The sequence below is a fragment of the Rutilus rutilus genome (genome assembly GCF_951802725.1).
Source record: "Rutilus rutilus genome assembly, chromosome: 3".
NCBI lineage: Eukaryota > Metazoa > Chordata > Actinopteri > Cypriniformes > Leuciscidae > Rutilus > Rutilus rutilus.
This window is the reverse complement of record NC_140211.1, coordinates 2025892-2050033: the sequence shown is the minus strand read 5'-3', so window position 1 is coordinate 2050033 and position 24142 is coordinate 2025892. Positions and strand designations below refer to the sequence as shown.

The 24142-nt window shown below is 39.3% G+C and overlaps 2 protein-coding genes across 2 annotated transcripts; both read right to left on the bottom strand.

Annotated features, from left to right (window-relative positions):
* Positions 1 to 1790: 1790 nt before the first annotated feature.
* Positions 1791 to 3740, bottom strand: LOC311288288 (fucolectin-like). Its single transcript, XM_084405611.1, has 6 exons — positions 3601 to 3740; positions 2998 to 3277; positions 2771 to 2910; positions 2578 to 2669; positions 2207 to 2303; positions 1791 to 2115 (listed from the first exon to the last, which is right to left on the bottom strand). Exons 1-6 carry the CDS (start codon positions 3686 to 3688, stop codon positions 2093 to 2095), a joined length of 720 nt encoding a protein of 239 aa, XP_084261737.1. The 5' UTR covers positions 3689 to 3740; the 3' UTR covers positions 1791 to 2092.
* Positions 3741 to 4022: 282 nt separating this feature from the next.
* LOC311288430 (fucolectin-4-like) lies at positions 4023 to 23498 on the bottom strand (the record flags this gene model as incomplete). The annotated part of the gene is made up of 3 exons (XM_084405851.1): positions 23329 to 23498; positions 4743 to 4781; positions 4023 to 4285 (listed from the first exon to the last, which is right to left on the bottom strand). The coding sequence occupies exons 1-3, from the start codon at positions 23363 to 23365 to the stop codon at positions 4023 to 4025; spliced, it is 339 nt and encodes a 112-aa protein (XP_084261977.1). The 5' UTR covers positions 23366 to 23498.
* Between the last annotated feature and the right edge of the window lie 644 nt (positions 23499 to 24142).

Genomic DNA, 24142 nt, shown 5'->3' with positions numbered 1-24142 from the left:
CTGAAGCTATCTTTGGCAGTTTTCCTGGACGATGCAGAGTTGATGACACTTTTTCATGCAGGTTTGAACGAACCATTGTATTCACAAATGCCCTGGATAACTAGCAACTGCACATTAGAACAACACGTTCTATATGCCCTCCTGCTGAGCTGGTCCACTCCCGAAAAACTGCTCATCCTTCTTTTTAGGCCAGAGTTCGCTCCTCAGTCCGTTCCCAAGTGTGAAATCCCCGAATCTGCTCCAGAAAGTAATACACTTGAGTCCTCAGCCAAGATGGCCGCCACGCCTGAGTCTTCAGCCAAGATGGCTGCCACGCCTGAGTCTTCAGCCAAGGTGGTCGCCACGCCTGAGTCTTCAGCCAAGATGGTCGCCACGCCTGAGTCTTCAGCCAAGATGGTCGCCACGCCTGAGTCTTCAGCCAAGATGGCTGCCACGCCTGAGTCTTCAGCCAAGATGGTCGCCACGCCTGAGTCTTCAGCCAAGATGGTCGCCACGCCTGAGTCTTCAGCCAAGATGGTCGCCACGCCTGAGTCTTCAGCCAAGATGGCTGCCACGCCTGAGTCTTCAGCCAAGATGGTCGCCACGCCTGAGTCTTCAGCCAAGATGGCCGCCACGCCTGAGTCTTCAGCCAAGATGGTCGCCACGCCTGAGTCTTCAGCCAAGATGGCCGCCACACCTGAGTCTTCAGCCAAGATGGCCGCCACACCTGAGTCTTCAGCCAAGATGGCCGCAATGCCTGAGCATTCAGCCAAGATGGCCGCCACACCTGTCACGAGTACTGTCACGGTCAACAGCTCTGTCACAAGTCATCGTATCTGCACTTCGTAACCCATAATCCTTTCTGGCACTCACCTGGACGTAATTACTATCACACACACCTGCACTGCATCTCCCTCATCTACAGTTCTGCTACTTAAGCACACACCTCGCACCAGTTCAGCGTCCGGTCTTGTTTATAGACATTGTTTGGACTACCTACCTGACTCGTGCGATTTCTCTCCAACGTTATACTGTGGCGATTATTCTCCTACGTCATTCCTCTCCAAGTTTCTCCGGCATCTGATCCCTTCATGTCTCCTGGTCCTTCGTGTGTGTGTTCTCACCTACCTTTCCGTCCAGCGAGGTGTGTGCTCCGTCTGCTTCAGCAATCCACTAATATGAACTAAACAATTGTGACGGCCCAGGCATATAGGCTTACTTGATCTGTAGTGCAAAAGCACATAGCGGTGAGGTACGCTTAATTATATTTTAACAACTGTGCAGAAGACAGGAATTGAAGAGGCAACTAAGCATTTATTATTATTATTATTATTATTATTATAGTGTATGAATACTGTGTTTTTAATGCCAGGTCGGATGGCGAGTCTCAGTGTCAGCTGCCCCTGCCACGGAAAGATTTGACCCCCTCTCAAGACTTTAGCATTTTCACATTTGAGTCAAAAGAAATCTGTTTCAGAAGTGTAGAGAAATAAAATAATAATTAAAGTGAGAGGGACATGTTATAAGACAACAAACCTGATTGAACAGCGAATCACACGAGAGGTTTGAAGCCTAAACTCAAAGAGTGCGTAACCAGCGGCAGCATCTCAAGTCTCCATCAGGTATAAAATTCAAACACCGCATCACGAATAACCAGCGGCTCATTCGCCACGCATGCGCTGTTCTCTGTCCATTCAAGTGAGATGCTGTTCACCTCCTTACAGCTCCAACAACATAAAATGGCAAGGAATGTACTCAATGTACAATATATAGATTTTACAATAAAAATTGTAAAAGTGAATACACAGAAAACTGTCATTCATTTTAATTATACTTGTGGGTTGTGTGAGTGTAAATTTGACATTTATTTACTTATTTTTATTACATTTATTACTATCTCTGTTTGTTGACAATACACAATTACACAAGGTTATTTATAGTTCTTAGATATGTGAATAACAGTTACAGGGAAGCAAGCAGAAGTCCTTTAAGAGTCTTTATATTGTAAACACATAATTATGAAGAAATTTCCGCCAATGTATTTAGAATCAGATTCATTGTCTTTAATGAATGTGAATTTAGTGAATTGAAGAAAGTGTTGATTTCCAGAGTGTTAATTTTCTTTACCACAACGACCTGTAAATAAAACATTTGCTTGTTACATATCTTACCAATTTAATAACCATTCCTATTTGTGCAGATTATTTGATAAGTTAATAAGACTCACGTTTAGCATCGTTCACCTCCTGGATCACCTCTTTAGGAGCTTGAGACCATTGCAGTGTCACATTTGTGAATCCTTTATCAGCAAGAGCAGATCCCAACTGAAAATAACATTCATACTAAAATTATTAGAACAGTGGCCAGTTGCATAAACCGCTTAGATTAATCTTACAAGTTAGTCATCCATTTTTTTCTTCAAGACTGTTCATAACTTTTTGAAGTCAGCTACATTTGGCCACAGAATATGATGATATATGCTCAAATCTCAAAGAAATGCCTCAAACTTTATCACATCACTTTAATCCCATTCAACCTTCATGATTACTGTAAAATACCAGTAGCTCTTTAAGGATGAATTTGTTTCTTTTCTCTCACCTGTTTCAGAACAGTTTCTCTCATTGAAGGGTCAGTCAAATCAATTCTGGAGTTAAACTGCATTTTTACAAATGATCTTTTTAAAGCGGGACCTGAACAAAGATACATTCATACATGTAAATATATGAATTAGTTGACTGTGTTCATTAAAACTCTTCACTGTGTCTTGCGGACAAAAAATATGATGTTTTACCTTCTCCATAAACCTCCACCTCACAGAGAGTGAGTGTCTTCATGTCTCCAGCAATGATCAGATTCACATAACGCCCGTCCATCCCATCACATGAGTAGCTGTAGGACTCGCCAGCTGGAATAGCAGGAATAACAGCACATCTACAGACAGAGAGAGAAACAGATGAAGGAGATAGTGTGTTGAATCTTTGCATTTCTCTCATGTTCTTTCAACCTCAAGAGTCTCACATGGGATTGTTGTTGCCGTTGTTCTCCAAAGAGTTTCCGATGCGAATCTCCGCTCCGTTTATTTGTTCTGCACAGCAGTCTAGTCTGTTAGTGACGACCACTTTACTAACTCGGTAAATATGACGCAGATCCAGCCTCCACCACGGGTTAGTCTCATTAAGGGTTGAGGAGCATCCCGTGTTCAACTGCTGGAGACCTCGATTACTGTCAATGGCCTTTTCACCAAACCAGTCCAACCATGTTGACGACTGTGTAGCGGCGCCATCTACTGCCAGATTTCCTGGGAAAAGAATAAAGTGTTGAATAAATGCACTTGTGTGAATGAGATTTGAGAGCTACAGGATTATTGATGAACAACAACTTGAGGTGAATTGAGTCATTTCCGCACCAACTTTTTTGTACTTCCTATGTTAACATTTTCCCCACTTCCTGTAGTTAGAATTAAACAAACACTGACCTTCCTCACAACAGGGACACATGCATTTATCTGAATAATGAGTTTGAATATCGTCATACTGGTTTGGGAGGATATGAATAAAGTGTAACAATTTTCAGTTTTGTATGGCATGATATACTGAAAAGTGTTCTACAACAATGCATTACCTGCTAAATACCCGTAGACTTCAACCTCACGAAAAGTAAGAAGCTTCTGATCTCCAGGAATATGGACAATCACGTAACGTCCCTCCATCCCGCCGCATGAGTAAGTGGCCGTGGCTCCAGATGGAATAGTAGAAATTACAGCACATCTACAGACAGAGAGATCATCTGTTATCAGTTTCTGGTCATCTGCAGCAACATTAATCAAAACCAGGGGTGCCCAACCCTGCTCCTGCCGATCGACTGTCCTGCACAGTTTATCTCCAACCCTAATAAAACACACCTGAAGCAACCAATTAAGGTCTTCAGGATCACTTGAAAATTAAAGGCAGGTGTGTTTGATTAGGGTTGGAGATGAACTGTGCAGGACAGTTGATCGGCAGGAGCAAGGTTGGGCACCCCGGTCTAAACAGTCAAAGAAAGACTCACATGGTGTTGCTGTAAATGTCCAGAACGTTCCCGACGCGAATCACTGCCCCGTTTATCCTGGTATAATAATAGCTGGTCACTTTGTTAGTGATGGCTACTCTGTTCACTCTGTATACTTTCATCAGGTCCACTCTCCACCACGGGTCGGTCTGCGTGTTAGTGTGGGAATAGGTTTCACGTACACCATCGACTGCTTTTCCGGCATATTCATTCGTATATGTGGATGACTGGGTGGATGTTTGCCCTAATGCAGCGTTCTCTGAAAGAAGACCAGTAAAAAGACAGTTTTATTCATTCTTGTTGAACATTAGGAAAGTGGGTCTTTAAAAGCATTTCATTTAAATAAATTGCGTTAGTGTTTTTATCCGTTATCCTTATATGGGGTTATCATCATTAACTAAAACTAAAACCATAAAAAAAAAAAAAAAATAGTGGAAGTAATAAAATAACTAAAACTTAAAAACTATATACTGTAGAAATATCACTATATATATATATATATATATATATATATAACTAAAACTTTCAAAATAAAGTGAAAGAGTGTTATTTTATGTGGTTTGGGAAGAAAAAGTCCCTGAAAAAGATTAAAATGCCCCTGAAAATTAAATCCAAATGGCATACCAAAATCTGGCATTTTACTATTATAACTGGCAGTTCAAACAGAAAGAATAGAATAAAGATAAAAACCTAATTGAAACCAAAGAGATGCTTACCTTCTGCTCCATTCACCATTTCTTGAATCAACAAAAGCCCTGAGTAAAAAACAGAAGCAAATGAGTTCAGATAACCAGGTCCTGCAGCGCTGTGAATTCAAGTACAACTTTTCTCCAAATAATTGACTTTAATATAGTATGAAGTGGGACCAGAAGACGCTCCTGTGAATTTGCATACACAAATGATTCAAGATTTGTTTTGTAAAGCAGAGCTAGAATAACGAAGTAACAAAAACACTCCAGAGATCCAGTGATGAAGTGAATTTACAATCCATACATTGAGAGACGTATTTCATGCAAACCATGACAAAAGTAAGATGTTTGGAAAGAAAATGTGCAGTAAATCCACAGCAGAGAGCGAGATGAGTACAAACTATACTAGAAACATTGGTTGACAACATAACTGAACGAAGGGGAAGATTACAGTGTTAATATTAGTGTGAATCTAGTAATAGTAGATGCATGTATGTTGTCCGTTACCCAGTAAGATCCACAGGCACTTGAAGAGCTTCTTCATGTTGGATTAAAGGTGTCTGTCTTTCTTTAGTGATGGAGAGTGTGAGAGTTATATACGTTTTATGGAGGATGAGCCGTTTAAATGTGCATCACATGATCAACCTTCTCTCAGGGTTTGCTCAAAATATATGTGTGGACTCATATTCAACAAAGAATTTTGATTCACTCGGTTGCAGTTATTAGCTAAAATGTAAAGTTTCTTATTATAGTGCCACCTTGAGGCAGATTTTCACAAAATTTGGTATATATGTTCATTTAAACACAATGTGCACATTTTTTGTAAAGGTAGGCCATTCAGATATGCTGTAATTAGCCGCTGAAATTTGATTTCATTGGGGTTTTTTTAAGCTTACAAGTCATATTAGAGGATATGTTAGGACGTCCACCAAAGAAGGTGTATGCAAATGTTCAACTTCATAGATTATACGGTTGCAGAGTTATAATGATTTTTTAGTTGAAGAGCCTCCTAGTGGCGGAATTGTGCGAAACTTGGTGTGCATCCTCAGAATGTCCAGTTGTCTATGGGTGCCAAGTTTCGTTAAGCTCGGACATTGTGTTCAGCAGCTTTAGGTCAACCTGTAAAAATGTTACCTGACCGATTAATTAACTTCTAACTTTGCAATGCTTCCACAAATCAAACCAATATTCACAGGGCATTTAGGACTGCTCAGGATTTCATGGAGATCTTGTGTAGCTTTGGCTTAATGCTTGTCTTCATCATCTGAATGAATGGAAGGTAAATGTTCTCTCAAGTATCATGTGTCTGTAATCTAAGCCATTCTCTTCTCTTTTTTAAACAAACCTGCTTGGTGTAGGTCTACAATCTCTCTCCATTTGCACTGGACTAATTTAACTGCACTCTAAACAAGGACGGATTAGGAACTGAGAGTAAGAAGATAAGTAAATTCATGCATGCAGACAGTCTTTAACATATAGCATTTCTTCTTCTATCAGAAGATGATTTTTCTGGGGGTTTATCAGAAGAAGATTTATCAGAAGACTTCATAATAATTTGTTCTCCAATAGTTATTACAGCATCTAAAACAAGAATTTGGATTCTGTCACACACGGTAGCTACTAGCTAAAATGTTAAGTTTCTTATTAGTTTCTTATTCGCAGACTTAACTGCTAGAGGAGCAAAAGTTGCACACTGTACGTTTTAGCAAAATGTGGAAATACTCAACCCGTTTTGGTGGAGAAGATCTTATAGATCATAGCTGGTGAGTGGATCATAATGCTTGAGGCGACTTGTTTCCAAATATCTTTACAAAGTGACATAATTCCACAGCCTTTCTTGACCCTGAAAAGAGCAGTTCAGTTGTGCATCAGTGTGATCAGTTGGCTTGTCATCATGAGGATTGTTTCGATCTTTGTGCTGTTATCAGGTGATCAGTTGATCAGTGATCAATGATTAGTTTCCCCCAAATGTTAAAAATGGGAGCATACATCAGACATTATCATATTATTGTAAATTATTATTAACGGTATTGCACAGATTATTAGATGCAGAGCCGTTGCAAGTGATGTGCCATCGACCCCACAGGGCCTCGCGCCAAAATAAAGTGACAGCGGACTTGATGATGTAAAGCCACAAGTTTTAAAGTTCATGTTTTTGTCCTTTGAAAGACGATAATGGCTAAAAGCCAGAGCTAATAGTGAGACTGTGTATCATGATGCTGTATTATTCTGCTTGTTAATTATGCGGAACACCGCTACTTTTCAGGAAATGGAAAGACACTTTAAAATAATTAATGTGTTGTCAAAGTTGATATTGTGGCTTTATATATTCGTCAGACACTTGCATTTGTCATTATATTATGAACATTTCACCAAAATCAAGTGAAGTTACAAAGTTTTTGACCATCGGACATCTGAGGCACTAAGTGTGTTGCATTAATCAATTTGATCAAATTGAATTATATATATATATATATATATATATATATATATATATATATATATATATATATATATATATATATATATTATCTGAGATTAGGTCAAATTTAGTACGTTTTTTTCTTGTATTAGTAATAAATAATAATTTCCACCTTCATCTGAATGACATGCTTGCTGTTGTTGATTGATCTCCTTTAAGACTTCAGTTGTAAACAGACATTGTTGATTGACTAAGATCTTTGCATTGGAAAAACACCCCTGCCTCAACATGTGCAGAACTGGTTTGAAAACTCTTCCTGATGAATAATAATTACTGAAAAATATGATCCTGAATCAGCTCCATAGGGAAAAAAACAAAACAAAAACATACAGTTATATCCAAATAAAGCTGCTGGCTTCAAGTCTGGTTCTGCTTTTACTTAATTTTAAAGAAATAAAAATTGGCAGAAAAGTAAATTCAACTGTTTACTGGGTTCTGGTGAAAACCATTAAAATAATCTGAGGAATTTGTGGTAGATTTTTCTTCTGGCGCACCTGACTCCTAATTACCTGGGGCTTCTCCAATCGACATCCAAGCATCTACAGTCGACACTTAATATTTATATCTGGGGCGTCTCCAATCAACACTCAAGCGTCTACAGTCGACACTTAATATCTATATCTGGGTCTTCTTCAATCGACACCCAAGCGTCTACAGTCGACACTTAATATCTATATCTGGGTCTTCTCCAATTGACACCCAAGCGTCTACAGTCGACACTTAATATCTATATCTGGGGCGTCTCCAATCAACACTCAAGCGTCTACAGTCGACACTTAATATCTATATCTGGGGCGTCTCTAATTGACACCCAAGCGTCTACAGTCGACACTTAATATCTATATCTGGGGCGTCTCTAATCGACACCCAAGCGTCTACAGTCGACAGTTAATATCTATATCTGGGGCGTCTCTAATCGACACCCAAGCGTCTACAGTCGACACTTAATATCTATATCTGGGGCGTCTCTAATCGACACCCAAGCGTCTACAGTCGACACTTAATATCTATATCTGGGGCGTCTCTAATCGACACCCAAGCGTCTACAGTAGACACTTAATATCTATATCTGGGTCTTCTCCAATCGACACTCAAGCGTCTACAGTCGACACTTAATATCTATATCTGGCGCGTCTCTAATCGACACCCAAGCGTCTGCAGTCGACACTTAATATCTATATCTGGGTCTTCTCCAATCGACACCCAAGCGTCTACAGTCGACACTTAATATCTATATCTGGGGCGTCTCTAATCGACACCCAAGCGTCTACAGTCGACACTTAATATCTATATCTGGGGCGTCTCTAATCGACACCCAAGCGTCTACAGTCGACACTTAATATCTATATCTGGGGCGTCTCTAATCGACACCCAAGCGTCTGCAGTCGACACTTAATATCTATATCTGGGGCGTCTCCAATCGACACCCAAGCGTCTGCAGTCGACAGTTAATATCTATATCTGGGGCGTCTCCAATCGACACCCAAGCGTCTGCAGTCGACACTTAATATCTATATCTGGGGCGTCTCCAATCGACACCCAAGCGTCTGCAGTCGACACTTAATATCTATATCTGGGGCGTCTCCAATCGACACCCAAGCGTCTACAGTCGACAGTTAATATCTATATCTGGGGCGTCTCCAATCGACACCCAAGCGTCTACAGTCGACACTTAATATCTATATCTGGGGCGTCTCCAATCGACACCCAAGCGTCTGCAGTCGACACTTAATTGGCGTCTCCAATCGAGACCCATGCGTCTACAGTAACTAACTAACTTGCTGTGCAGCATTAACTCGACAGACTCCAGACAATGCCTCAGACAAATTTCAGAGAGAATCCCACCAGCAAAAAGAATACAACAGTTTTTATAGAACAGGAGCTTGGCAAAAATGACAAGAAACATTACATTATTTCTCTACAATTAGATTGACTCTTCATATGCAAACTCTTCTGTTACTAGGTAGAAGCAAACTTAGATCTCAAATCATAAAAAATAAAAAAATGGAAAAGGTTAGAAGGTCAGTTGATCACTCAATATGTCATGAGACTAGACAGTATATTTTTTATATTGTCTGGTCAGCATCTCAGAATTTTCCATTGACACCAACATTTTTCAGAGTACATTATGTTCAAGTGTTTAGAATGTTAGGCCTTAAAGAGAAGTAAGGAAAAGAAAATCCATCACAAACATCACAGAGACTTTGTGTTGTGTCTATTCATTGTAGTAAATAAAACTTGAAGAGTTCATAAATCTGTGTCCAGCTGTTTATTTTAGTCCATAAACAACAGAGTCACCAGCAGATGAAACCTTAAAATAAAATTGGTTACTCACGGGTTTGCAGTCATCTTTCAGTTTCTTTTGACAGTTCATAAACAATCCGAACTGAAATGGGCTGAACAAATATATTATCCCGCACAGACACGATCAGGCACTTCATTAAATTAATTCATTTTTTTTTTTCATTTACTTTATTTATAAAGCACAATTAAAACAACGTGATGTTGACCAATGTGCTGTACAGTCACACAATAAAATTACATAATAAAATGTTAACAAACATCTGAAAAGAGCCTCTTACTAGTTAACCTACTGAACCAAACGCTAATTCTAGCAAATGCAGTTTCAGATTTCGTTTAAAATAACCTAAGGAAGGAGCCAGTCTGAGATGTAGAGGCAGGTTATTCCAGTTAATATTTAACTATGTTGATGATGCACTTCTTGAATTATTTTCAGTGTTGATGCATGAGTTTCCACAGTCAGGAGTATTACAAGGTTTGGTTTGGCGGGCTGTTCACGGTTCAACTTCACAAGACGCCATCTTATTTTGTGTGTTCATGTCTTCAGCAAAACGCTGGCGTCCTGAGACGTGTTAAAAGTTGTATTGTTGGCAAAATGAAGGAGTCTTAAAATTGCAACAGCACAGTAAATTTTCCGGTGTTCAATTAACACAGCGCAGTGGTCATATGAGAACCACCAGCAGGGTGTTAAAGTAACACTGAAGCAGTGTTAGAGTTAATTAGATATTCAGTGATTGAGTGATGATTGTTTGATTATTGAAGACATCTGATGATAACGATCGACCAGGATCATTGAAGGAAAGAGAAACACAAGACCTACAACTGACTTCCAGCCACAGCTTTAGATGAAATCAACTGAAAAGACACACAGCAAAATCCCCAGAGTTAAATTAACTCTGTTCAGAGAACATTTGGTCCCTCTCTACAGAGAGTTAAAATAACTCTGAATCAGAGTTAAAGTTAATGAGATACTTAAGTGATTAATTAAGTGATGATTGGGCATTAATGATGAACATCTGCTGTTAACAAGTTATCAGCAGAGGAGGATTAAACAACTCCATAAACAGCATTACCAGCTTCACTTATTAATAACCAGGGGTGCGTTTCCCGAAAGCATCGTTGGCCAACTATGGTCGCAAGTTCATCACAATGTCCATTGAACTCTATTGGTAACGACGGAACTTGCGACCATAGTTGGCCAACGATGCTTTCGGGAAACGCACCCCAGACTGACTTTATTTCTGTCAGACGTCTACAGAAGGTCTTATTAAGAATTAACAGAGGTTTAGATGTTGATGATTTATTGAAAATGTATGATCACCATTGTAGTGATGAGTGTTTCCTTCAGTTGGGCAGTTTGACTCTTCTTGCAAGTTTGTGGTTTTTGTAACAGCTTTTACCAAAACACGTAATTTGTTACAAAGAAAGCCAAAAAAAGATGATCAGGTGATATAGTTTTTAACAGCAGATAGTAAAAAAATGCACTTATATCATCACTGTCCAAAAGTGGTCATTTGATGTTAATAGATTATATTCACTAACAATACTCTCTCGCCACAGATTGGACATTTTGAATTTTTTAAATACATAATGGGGGATTTTTTTTTTTAAACAAAGACATCAATAATCAGCTTATGAATCTCAACAATGGTGACATGCTTCATGCTGCAATGCATGCTGGGAGCCACAATAGTATAAAACTCATGGCTCCCAGGATGCATTGCGGCATGAAACATGTCACCATTGTTGAGATTCATATGTTGATTCTTGATGTCTGTGTCTTAGAAATTTTTTTCCCCTATTATGTATTTAAAAAATTCAATTTGTGGCAAGAGAGTATTGTTAGTGAATATAATCTATTAACATCAAATGACCACTTTTGGACAGTGATGATATAAGCGCATCATTCTACTTTTTGTTGTTGAAAACTAGATCACCTGAACATCTTTGCTTCTGGCATTCTTTGCAACAAATTACATGTTTTGGTACAAGCTGTTACAAAAACCATAAACACTCAAAAAATTAAGCTAGAGTCAAACTGCCCAACTAAAGGAAACACTCATCACGTTAATGGTGATAATACATTTTCAATAAATCGTCAACATCTAAACCTCAATTCTCAATACAAACTTCTGTAAACATATGACAGAAATAAAGTCAGTCTGGTTAGTAATAAGTGAAGCTGGTAATGCTGTTTATGGAGTTGTTTAATCCTCCTCTGCTGAGAACTTGTTGACAGCAGGTGTTCATCATTAATGCCCAATCATCACTTAATTAATCACTTAAGTATCTCATTAACTTTTACTCTGATTCAGAGTTATTTTAACTCTCTGTAGAGAGGGACCAAATGTTCTCTGAACAGAGTTAATTTTACTCTGGGGATTTTGCTGTGCATGAAATGTCTCTTATTATAAACCAGAATGAATTCATTTCTGTCATTCATCCTCAGTTCTTTTTGACAATCAACAGAGGTTTAGATGTTGATGTTTTATTGAAAATGTGTGTCACCATTATGGTGATCGGTGTTTGTTTTAGTTGGGCAGTTTGACTCTTGGCTCTTTATGTCAGTTTGTGGTTTCTGTAATAGTGTTTACCGAAACATAATTTGTTGCAAAAAAAAAAAAGCCATTAACAATGATGATCAGGTGATATATTTTTCATCATCTTAATGAAAAATGCTTGACTTATGTCACTTACTAAACATCACTTACTAAAAGTGGTTACTTAGTAGATCTTTACCAACACTGATTTCTTGCCAGAGATCAAACATTATGAATTTAGATTTTTAAAGGCACTGTAAGAAGAAAGTCTTTAAAAACACACAAACATCAAGAATCAGCATATGAATCTCAACAATGGTGACATACTTTGTGCAGCATTGCATGCTGGGAGTCACCATAGTATAAAATTCATGACTGCCAGCATGCATTGTTGAACGAAGTATGTCACCATTGTTGAGATTCATATGCTGATTCTTGATGTCTGTGTGCGTCTAAATTTTGTTTTCCCTAGAATGTATTATAAATCATAATCTCTGTTCTATATTGATGAAAATCTATTAACAACAAATAACCAGTTTTGGTCAGTGGTGACTTTAGTCAAACGGTTTTCTTTGCGATGATGAAAACTATATCATCTGATAATTTTTGTTTATGGAATTTGCAACAAATTAAGTTTTTCAGAAAACAATGTTACAAAAACCAACAAAATGATATTAAAAGCAAAGAGTCAAACTGCCCTACCTAAATTAAACACTAATAACCATAATGGTGACCAAACATTTTCAATAAAACATCAACATCTAAACTTCTGTTAATTCTCAAAATGAACTGTAGGAAAATGACAAATAATGTCAGTCTGGTTAGTAATAATATAAATATAATGTTTTTTCACTTGATTTAATCTAAAGCTCTGGCTGGAAGTCAGTTGTAGTTCTAATTATCACTCAATTATTCACTTAATTATCTAATTAACTCTAACACTGCTTCTGTGTTACTTTAACACCCTGCTGGTGGTTCCCATATGAACAACGTGGAATTTAGGGTGCTTTCACACTGGCAGTTTAGTTCGGAACAGGGCACGGTTCGCATGAAAAATACCTAATGTGAACGCTGTCTGTGGGTGCGCACTGGGGTACCGAACCCGAGACTACCTGGAGGAGGTGGTCTAAGTTCGGTTGGTAAATGGAAATGGTAAATGGACTGCATTTATATTGTGCTTTCAACAGACACATGGCCACCAAAGCGCTTTATTTATAGCCTCACATTCACCCATTCACTCACTCATTCATACAGCCATGCAAGGCACCATCCAGCTCATTGGGAGCAGCTGGGGTTAGGTGTCTTGCTCATGGACACCTCAACACTTGGTCAGGTGGAACTGGGGATTGAACCACCAACCTTCCGGTTTGTAGACACATGAACCACTGAGCCACTGCCGCCTATGCACTCGAACCGTGCTGCGGTTTACGTGAATCTGAAAGCAACACGGACTCGGGTGTGCACTTTTTGAGGAAGTAAAGTAACTTGCGCATACGCTGACAGACCAACGCTGTGGGCGGCGCCGGGAAGAATCACGCTCGCGCTCGGACCGCAGCAAACGAGCCCAGTGTGAAAACACGCTTACTGTGAGTAAAAAAATTTACTAAGTCCATGTAGTGCTTGTTTACCAATTAAAAACGGAGATGTGATTTGCGTTCAAACACAACCAGAATGTGGATTACACAAGATGCTTAAGAAATTCGTTTTGTTGTAGTTAATTATGGCACAAAAATAATAACAGAACATTTTACTTATTTTACTTTATTTAATGGAAGAGAGAATATCTGTAGCTGATAATTTATGCTGTTTTTATTTTGTATTTCTCCTTGTGATTTAATCGTGTTCTGTATTGTCTTCACATGTTAGAGATGATCAAATGTTAGGATTGATAAACACCTAAATTTGCTGAACAAGAAATCTGCACCCTGACAAGTAAGTATTGGTTGAAGCAGACACTTTGCATTTGGAGGACAAATTCAAATGGACTAAAGTAAATGAGACAGTTATTGAGACTCTTAAATCTCAATTTATCATTTTGATTCTTTTGTTGCAAGAATCCAGAATCTACTAATAAATAGGGCATTCTGGTCTGGGGCCATCGTCGGCAGCAGTAAGGCCGGGTGACAGCAGGGGAGATGGGGAGCCATTCACCACTGAGCAGCTGAGGCAACATCAGGCGAATGATCGAGTTCTGGTGAAGGTGAGGGGCTGGTTGGAGGCCCAAACCCGTCCGGACTGGCCAGCCATGTCCTCCCAGGGGCCAGAGATCAAGACACTTCATTCCCAGTGGGGCAGCCTGGAGCTCCATGAAGGCGTGATCTACAGGTGGTGGCAGGCGCCGGGGGGGGGGGGAAATCGACCGCCTGCAACTCCTGGTTCCCCACGCTCTGTGGCCGGAGGTCCTCCGTTGGGTTCATGGGGCAGCTGGAGCCGGCCATTTCGGGAACTCCCAGACAGTGCGGAGGCTGCGGCAGCGGTTCTACTGGCCGGGATGTCGGCAGGATACAGAGCTGTACGTTCATTGCTGTGATATTTGCACGGCACAGAAGGGACCCAGCCGACGCTCTCATGCGCCGTTGCAGCAGTACCTAGTTGGGGCGCCTATGGAGAGGATCGGGGTGGACATCTTGGGTCCGTTTCCCATCACATAGGCCTTCAATCATTTTGTCCTGGTCGCTATGGACTATTTTACGAAGTGGCCAGAGGCGTATGCGGTGCCGGATCAGAGTGCCTCCACGACGGCGCAGCGACTAGTGGACGAGATGTTCACCCGGTTTGGGGTGCCGGACGAACTTCATAGTGACCAGGGGCGGAACTTTGAGAGCCGATTGGTCATGTGAGGTGTGCCTGCGATTAGGAGTGAAGAAGACAAGAACCACTCCCCTCCACCTGCAAAGCGATGGACTAGTTGATCGGTTCAACCGCACCCTGGCCACCCAACTTGCCATCTTGACCAGTCAGCATCAGAGAGACTGGGACCAGCATCTGCCCCTGGTCCTGTGGGCATATAGGACAGCGGTGCAAGAGTCGAGCCAGTGCACACCGACACTGATGTTTGGGAAGGAGCTCCGCACACCGGTGGACTTGGTGTTCGGGTCGCCTCCCGAGCCGGAGATTGCTGGTGGGCCAGAATTGGATTACTTAAAAAAATTTAAAGAGCGTCTGAGCACGGTCCATCAACTGGCCAGGGAGGCTCTAGAGGACGCTGGAGCTCGCCAGAAGCGTTCATACGACGCCCGGGCCCTCGGGCCTACGATTGGGTCAGGGGACAGAGTGTGGGTGTTCTGCCCCCAGAGGAAGCGGGGGTTGTCACCAAAACTGACTCATCATTGGCAGGGACCCGGGGAGATTCTGGACAAATTTCAGCGGTGGTCTTCCGGGTCCGAATGCCGGGACGGGGTAGACGGGTGGTGCTTCATAAGGACCGGTTGGCACCATACCACCCACTGGTTCCAGAGCAAAAGACTGATGGAAGCCAGAGGGGGGGTGGGGGGATGGGGGCTATTGTAATGACCTGGCAGTCAGCGCGAGCAGCTGGGTGCATTATGGGTAATTGTTTGTTGGGAGTTGAGTTATGTGTTATTAAAGCAAGATGGTTAGTAAAGTTATGTGTGTTTATGTTTAAGTTAGTTTGAATGTTCTTGATTCATTTACTGCTTTGTTATGTAAAAATGTGGTTCTCACCATCATGGAAAGAGATGTGTAAGATGGGGTTTTGCCTGTGCAGTTCTTATTCTGTGTTCTGAATAAAAAAAGGGAGTAAGATGACAGTACTGCCTCCTGCTGGTTTGTGTTACTGATGCTCCACTCGCAGAGACACTCATGGTCGAGCGGTGTATGGGACATGAGTGCTCTTAGCTCGCGCTAGCAATTAGCCTAGTAAAAGAAATATAGAGTAGTTTAGCTCCAGTCAGCTCCCATGTTTAATAACTGGCAGTTATTACAATATACAATATCAGAACGCCACCCAATGGAGAAATATATAATTTCATTAAAATACATCCTACAACTACGTTTTAAAGATGCATAACAGACAATCTTAAAGTCCACCTGTTATAGGTAATTTTATCATTTTAATTATAAAATAATTGTATCCCTTAAAACTCATCTTTGATCACCAAAATGACATATTTAAACATTATTTCCTTGGGAAAAAAATGTTGTATGCCTTAAAATATCTTGAACGCACTCGACACCCTTGCCTCATTTAGTATGCACGGTCCTATGCAAATGAGCCCCGCCTCCACTCACTCGCTCAGCTCAGAGATCCACTGGTTGACGATCACACGTTGACCTGATTGGTTACAAGGTAGTTTGTGACGTCAGAAACACCAGCGATTTCAAAGCGTGTTTTTGAGACTGTCTTTGGTTCACTGCAGTTTTAAGGAGGAAATACTCAGCAATGGTGTCGACTTATGAATTTACACATGCTTTGTCTTAAAGCATATTAAAAACACCACATAGACATATAAACAACATTAAAAGCTGGATTTTCACTCCTACTTTAACTTGCAATGGAATAAAACGTTGTTTCTGTAAATGGCAGCTTTACAACTCACTAAAAACATTTTATGTTTTATCACTACTTACAGGACAGGTGTTAACCTACAGGTGTCATGTCTTGCTTTCCAATTTACATTTACATTTATCTTTTAGGTCAGAACAAGACTCAACTAACAATGCAAATGCATTCAAAGTGTGGCTAAACCATCAGTGTAAAATGCAAGGATGATTTATTGTTATACAAAACATACAAATCATATTTTTGCAGCTTTACAGAAGTGCACATATGACAGAGAGCAGCTACCCAGCTAACAAAAGCATCTGCTAACAACGTTTTATTAATGCAAGCTAAAGAAAAACGTTATTTCTGAATGTTCTGTAAACGTTCAAAACATCTAGTTTTTTTTATGTTTTAAAAGTGTTTTTTCTTGGTTACGCGGACATTCCATTTCATCATAACGCAAACAGGAACATTTTTTTTTTTTTTATAATTGAATTCTTTATTTTTTTTTAACAAAACAAAACCAAACACCCACAAGGAACGTTACTTTTGAATGTTCTCTGGACGTTCTGAAACAAGTATTATCATTTAAAAACTGTTAAACTAACATCAAACTAAACGTTTAAATTATGTTTTTGTGCTTTATATATTATAAAAGACCAGCTAACTTTGAACAAACGTTCTATTAACATTACTGGAAGAAGGTTTGATCATAACTTTCCCAGCCAGAACATTTACAACTAAAATGAGACGGTCAGTTCCTGATTCTGCTGCAGGGCGTCTTAGAAACTTCATTCTTCTGATACCACATTCTCTGAAAGACATTTTCTCCAGAAATAAGTTTCCACGACAGTTTGGCTTCTTCTGTCAGTCCTTTCTCTTTCAGCATCTGCTCTATCTGAAGAACACAGACCTTTATCACACAAGGCTCTTGGTAAGTCATTAATATATCTTCAGTGTTCAGTGTATTGAACTAACCTTCATTAAAATCTCTTTCTTCACTTCAGGATCATTCAAATTTCGACTTGATTTCACCTCCAATCTCACGATCTGTCTCTTCATCTCTTCATCTGTGAGAGAAACACACATGATGAAGTTCTCAGGCTAATAAAGAAGTTAAAATAAGTGACAATGACAAAAAAAAATTAATTTCCTTAAAACACTTTACAGTAAGGTCTCATTTGTTCAGATTAGTTCACTGTATTAGTTCATCTGAACTAACAATGAACATTACTTGTACAGCATTTACCAAAGTTAATGCAGTGTTTCCCAACCATTGTGCCGTGACAGGCTGTCAGGTGTGCGAAAAAAGAAAACAATAATAAATGCTACAAATAACAATATATAGTTCCAGTCAGGCGGAAACCTTGTATCTCTATATTTGGTCATTTTTGTTTTATTTTATTTTTAAAAAATCAATCCTATGAGCAGTTAAGTTAAATTGCAAACAACTCACCATAGCAGATAAATGCCATTTTTTTCAGACACTCCCAGTCGTTCCAGGATCCATCAGGAAATATGTGCACACAAAGCTGGTGGTCACCATAGTTGTTCGGCTGTCCGCTTCTCCAAAATCTGAACTCGGATTTGCTCTGATCGGACCAGATCCAGGGAGAAGTCACTGTATTCCGATAGAGTCCAATCCACATGCCTTCTTCAAAGTTGGGGAAAGTTTTTAAGAGCTCAGCAAGTTCCGCCTGGTCATCAATAGTGGCGAGATCAGTGTGTTTCTGTCTGCAGTACGTCTGTGCATCTGACCAGCTCATACTCTCAGGAATAATGTAAAATACACGGGAATTCACAGCGGAGCTCAGAGCTGTGGAGAGACATTAACCCGTCACACGGCATTTATGTCTTAAGTGAATGTAAACAGTTGAGAAAGAAAACGCACGAGTATATTAGATCTGTGCAGTCGGTCTTAAAGTGACAGCAGCCTAATAAACCTGCTATCGTTATTAATGCTAATCAAACGACAAAAAGGAAGAAAATCTCTCACTGCTCTTGCCTGATTCACTTTTGTAACTTCAACAAGAATAAATGTATATTTAATTTACACAGTGAAGACCATGCAGTGTTTTTATACACAGAGCTGCCAACCCTCACGCATTCACCGTGAGACTCATGCATTTGACACTTTCCACACGCTCTCACACCACACATCCATTTTCTCACGCACAGAAAAATCGCCAAGCAAAGAGGACACGGAGACCGACAGACTAGACAGAGCAGGTTACTTATGATATATGAAATTCAAACAATAAATACCGCTTTGGGGCTTGTAAATGTGACGCGACAGATCTCTAGCGGCACGTGAACCGATCATCTCTAGCTAATAGTAAATAAACACGAACACTGTTGAAAGATACAGTACAACTTACCGAAATGTATATTGACTCATACATAATATTGACTCATACATAATATCGACCAATCAATCAAACAAAGGGGTCAATAAAACAGCTGGAGAACAATTATGTCACGTAACATTTACCTCAGGAAAGCCATTTAATGACCATAATATAGGCTATAGCACGTTAGTTGGCTAGAAAAAAAGAGCTATAGAGTATTTTGCTAAATATGTGTACTATATTACATATTTATTATATGTTTTACTTATATCATTAAATAAAGTTGTTATTATAATAAAAAAACGCATTATATTTCCTTTGAGTTATTTTTAACCTTAAATAATACTGCCAGCTGATAGGGCTCTCTGTATGTCTACACTCTACAGCATTAGGTGAGTTGTTTTTTTCTTGAGAAAAATGAATGCCTATCTTGTGTAGCCTACCTAATATTTATCCAAATGAGTCAATATTAAATCAAATCACAATAATTGAATTGAAATAATAAAAAAGCCTAGCTCACCAGAAATTGTACCATGTAAACATTGTAACATGTTGTCACTAAACCTAATAAAATTCAGTTTAATTACTAAAATGTTTTGACAATCACAATACACTTATACACCTGTTGGAAAACACTCATACACCACTGTGTGTCTCTGTCAGGAATGCATTGCTTACTTGCTGGGACAAAATGCATTGCTGGGACAAAAAGTAAGACTGTTAAGTTAGCACTTTTAAACATCCGCTCACTTAAAAATAAATCACTTCTAGTCAACGACTTAATAACCACAAACAACCTGGATTTTATGTTTCTAAATGAAACCTGGCTAGAAGACAGCTACAGTGCAACAATCCTCAATGAAACGGCCCCTCCTAACTTTACTTTTATGAGTGTCTGCAGAGCTGTTAAGAGAGGTGGGGGTCTAGCTGCTCTTTTTAAAGATATCTATCAATGCAAGCAAATATCATTTGGGAATTACACGTCTTTCGAATATCTGGGTATTGTGTTAAAAGGTGCTCCACGCATTTTACTCATCATTATTTACAGGCCTCCAAAATACTCTCCAGCCTTCGCTGAGGACTTTACAGAACTGTTATCAACAATTACCTCAGAGTTTGACTGTTTTGCCATTGCTGGAGATTTTAACATCCACATAGATAATGCAGAAAACAATATGGCAAAAGAAATCAAAACTGTTTTAAAAACTTTTGATCTGACTCAGCATGTACATGGACCCACACACAATCGTGGACACACTCTAGATTTACTTATCAGTAAGGGTCTAAACATTTCATCGATTGTTATTAAGGATGTAGCACTGTCTGATCATTTCTGTATTTTCTTTGATATACTGATCTCTCCTGCCACTGAAGCTAGATCTGTGTGTGTCAAGAAGAGATGCTTAAATGAGAACACTAGTGTCCTATTTATGAAGGCTATATCCTTAACACCAAGCATATCTGCAGACTCTGTTGATTTTCTCCTTGAACTCAAAAGTTAAAGGTGTAATTGATGATATTGCTCCTGTTAAAGTCAGGAAGAAGAGTGGCAGACAAAAAGCACCTTGGAGAAACTCAACAGCAGTGCAAAATATGAGAAGACAATGCAGAAAACCAGAGCGCATGAAGACTAAACTTGTAGTCCATTATAACATCTACAAAGACAGCCTTCATGCTTTCAATATGGAACTAGGCAAAGCTAGACAGACTTTCTTCTCAAATATTATAAACTGCAATTTAAACAACACACGCACTCTTTTTGCTACTGTAGAGAGACTGACAAACCCCCCAAGCCAGATTCCCAGTGAAATGCTCTCAGACAACAAGTGCAGTGAGTTTGCTTCTTTCTTCTCTGAGAAAATCAATAATATCAGAAAGGTGATCAGCACATCCTTGAGTTGCACTGAGGTCAGACAGATCAGACCACCTGAGAAAGTAGTTACTATGTCTGATTTCAAAGAAATTGATGGCAAAATTTTGGAAGAAACCGTACAGCACCTTAAAACATCAACCTGCGCTCTTGACACACTTCCCACATAATTTTTCAAAAGTGTGTTAAACAGTTTAGAAGCAGATCTTCTAGAAGTGGTAAATGCTTCACTTCTCTCTGGGAGTTTTCCAAACTCCCTGAAAACTGCAGTTGTCAAGCCCCTCCTGAAAAAGAGCAATCTTCCTTTCATAGGCAAGATCATTGAAAAAGTTGTCTTCAGTCAGCTGAACAAATTCTTAAGCTCGAATGGATCCTTTGACAATTTTCAATCTGGTTTCCGACCGCACCACAGCACAGAGACAGCGCTCATAAAGATAATAAACGATATTCGCTTAAATACTGATTCAGGCAAATTATCAGTGCTGGTGCTACTCGACCTCAGTGCTGCATTTGACACTGTCGATCACAACATACTTCTTGACAGACTGGAAAACTGGGTGGGGCTTTCTGGGATAGTCCTAAAATGGTTCAGGTCATACTTAGATGGGAGAGGTTATTATGTGAGTATAGGAGACCATAAGTCTGAGTGGACATCCATGACATGCGGAGTCCCTCAAGGCTCAATTCTTGCACCACTCCTGTTCAACCTGTATATGCTCCCAGTGAGCCAAATAATGAGAAACAACCAGATCTCTTACCACAGCTATGCAGACGACACACAGATCTACCACAGCTATGCAGACGACACACAGATCTACCACAGCTATGCAGACGACACACAGATCTACCACAGCTATGCAGACGACACACAGATTTACTTAGCCCTATCGCCTAACGACTACAGCCCCATTGACTCCCTGTGCCAATGCATTGATGAAGTCAACAGTTGGATGTGTCAAAACTCTCTTCAGTTAAACAAAGACAAAACTGAAGTCATTGCGTTTGGAAACAAAGATGAAGTTCTCAAGGTGAACGCATACCTTCACTCTAGGGGTCAAACAACTAAAAATCAAGTCAGGAATCTTGGTGTGACACTAGAGTCAGACCTTAGGTCCAGTAGTCATGTCAAAGCAATAACTAAATCAGCATACTATCATCTGACTTGTGCATGCTTTCATCACCAGCAGGGTGGATTATTGTAATGGACTCCTCACTGGCCTTCCCAAAAACACCATAAGACAGTTGCAGCTCATACAGAACGCTGAGCAGAACCAGAACATATGAACACCTCACACCAGTCCTCAGGTCTTTACACTGGCTCCCAGTTAGATTTAGGATTGATTTTAAAGTATTATTACTGGGATATAAATCATGCAATGGCCTAGGACCTCAATACATTGCAGATATGCTCACTGAATATAAACCCAACAGATCACTCAGATCATTAGGATCATATCAGCTAGAAATACCAAGGGTTCACTCTAAGCATGGCGAGTCCGCTTTTAGCTATTATGCTGGAACAGCTTCCAGAGGAGATCAGATGTGCTCCTACTGTAGTCACTGTACCTTACTTTTAGAGTCATCTTTGAGTAAATGATGTCATGTATTTATTATTCTGAATTGGCTTTTAATCACTTGTGTAATTGGCATGATACATTTTACCTGACAAATAAATGTTACATCTTGATTTATTCTGCATTTTTCAGAAATCATTATTCCTAGTAGATTAATGCTTTGTGAGCGTGAGCGCACATTCGCGACGTGACGTCTCAATGCGACACCGGGTGCTTTAATGAATGAATTATTGAAAATATGGGATACTCAGAGTAATCAAAGATCTAAATCCATTCATAATCATAAAAAAAATCAATAAAAAAATAAAAAATAATTCATAATCGATATTTATGATTGTTTTCTAATAAGAAACACGATCTAAATTTGATTATCATTTGAAATTGGAGTCAGATTAAGCGTAGAGCTAAAGTAATATCTAAACTAAACTCTAATAAGTTAAGGAACTTCACTGGAGCGCTGAAAAGACACACACACATCATCCCTTCGCCAGGCCGTTGGACTCCGTCTTTGGGCCAATGGGTGGTCTTTACAATTACTTTATACAATTTATGTAGCAGCCTATTTGTTCTATTGTAGTTTGTTTTCCTATATAGGCCTACTTGTAATTAATTTCTTTGTTCTTTCTTTATCACTGTTTACTTGTCTTCAGTAACCTTGAGTTTATAGTTAGGCTAGTAGTTTTTGTGATATTGAAAATGGTGATAAGAAATATGAAATGTCAATGGTTTAAAAAATGTTGATATCATAAAAACCTTATTTAAAGCAAAAATAACTATATTGTGATATATTTGTTATCGTGAAATAAAATACCTCGTATCTTGTTATAAGATTTCGTCATATCACCCACCCCCATCAAGCCCAAGGGTAAATATTTTAAGTCAAAAGGGTTCATTGACAAAAACAAACTGGGAATCCCTGCATAACCCATTATTTAATTTCTTGAAAATCATATTCATACTCATGTAAGATGCAGATTCAATATCATAAACTCACCTGACAACAGCACAAAGATCAGATCAATCCTCATCATGACGACACGCCAACAGATGATCACACTGATGCACAACTGAACTGCTCTTTTCAGGGACGAGAAAGGTTGTGTGGGATTCGTACACTTTGTAAAGCCTGTGATGCTCTGTTTGGAAACTTTTTACGTGAAGCACCTGTAGACATTCATATTTTACATTGAAAATAACATTCAAAGAGTGTCAGCAGAGATTTCCATTTCTATGACACCCGTGCTGTGTCTGGCTAATGATAACAGATGAACTTTCCCTGACAGCTAATAACCCTTCAGCCACCAAATGCAAAATATGGTAAAAACAAGCCCAGCTAATGACATGTTTGGTTAATTGACCGTGTAGTTTTTTAAATATTTTGCTTGGCTGTGCGAACATTGAGGAAACATTTCCTTTTGTCATTTTCCAAACAATATGTGAATGTTACTTTTGAATGTTTTCTGAAACAAGCATTAACATTAAAAAATGTAAGTGAACATCCAACTAAACCGTTTCAGAATTTTTCTTTCCACGAACGATGTATAAATGACGTTTGACATTTGAGAGAACCATTCCAGAACGTTAGCCAAACTTCTGAGAACGTACCTTTTTAGAAAGTTTGTTCACCAAAAATGTTAAATTATCCCATGATTTACTCACCTTCAAGCCAGCCTAGGTGTATATGACTTTCTTCTTTCAGCCGAACACAATCAGAGTTATATTAAAAAAAATATCCTGGCTCTTCCAAGCTTTATAATGGGAGTGAATGGTACCTGAGATTTGAAGCCCAAAAAAAGCGCATACATCCT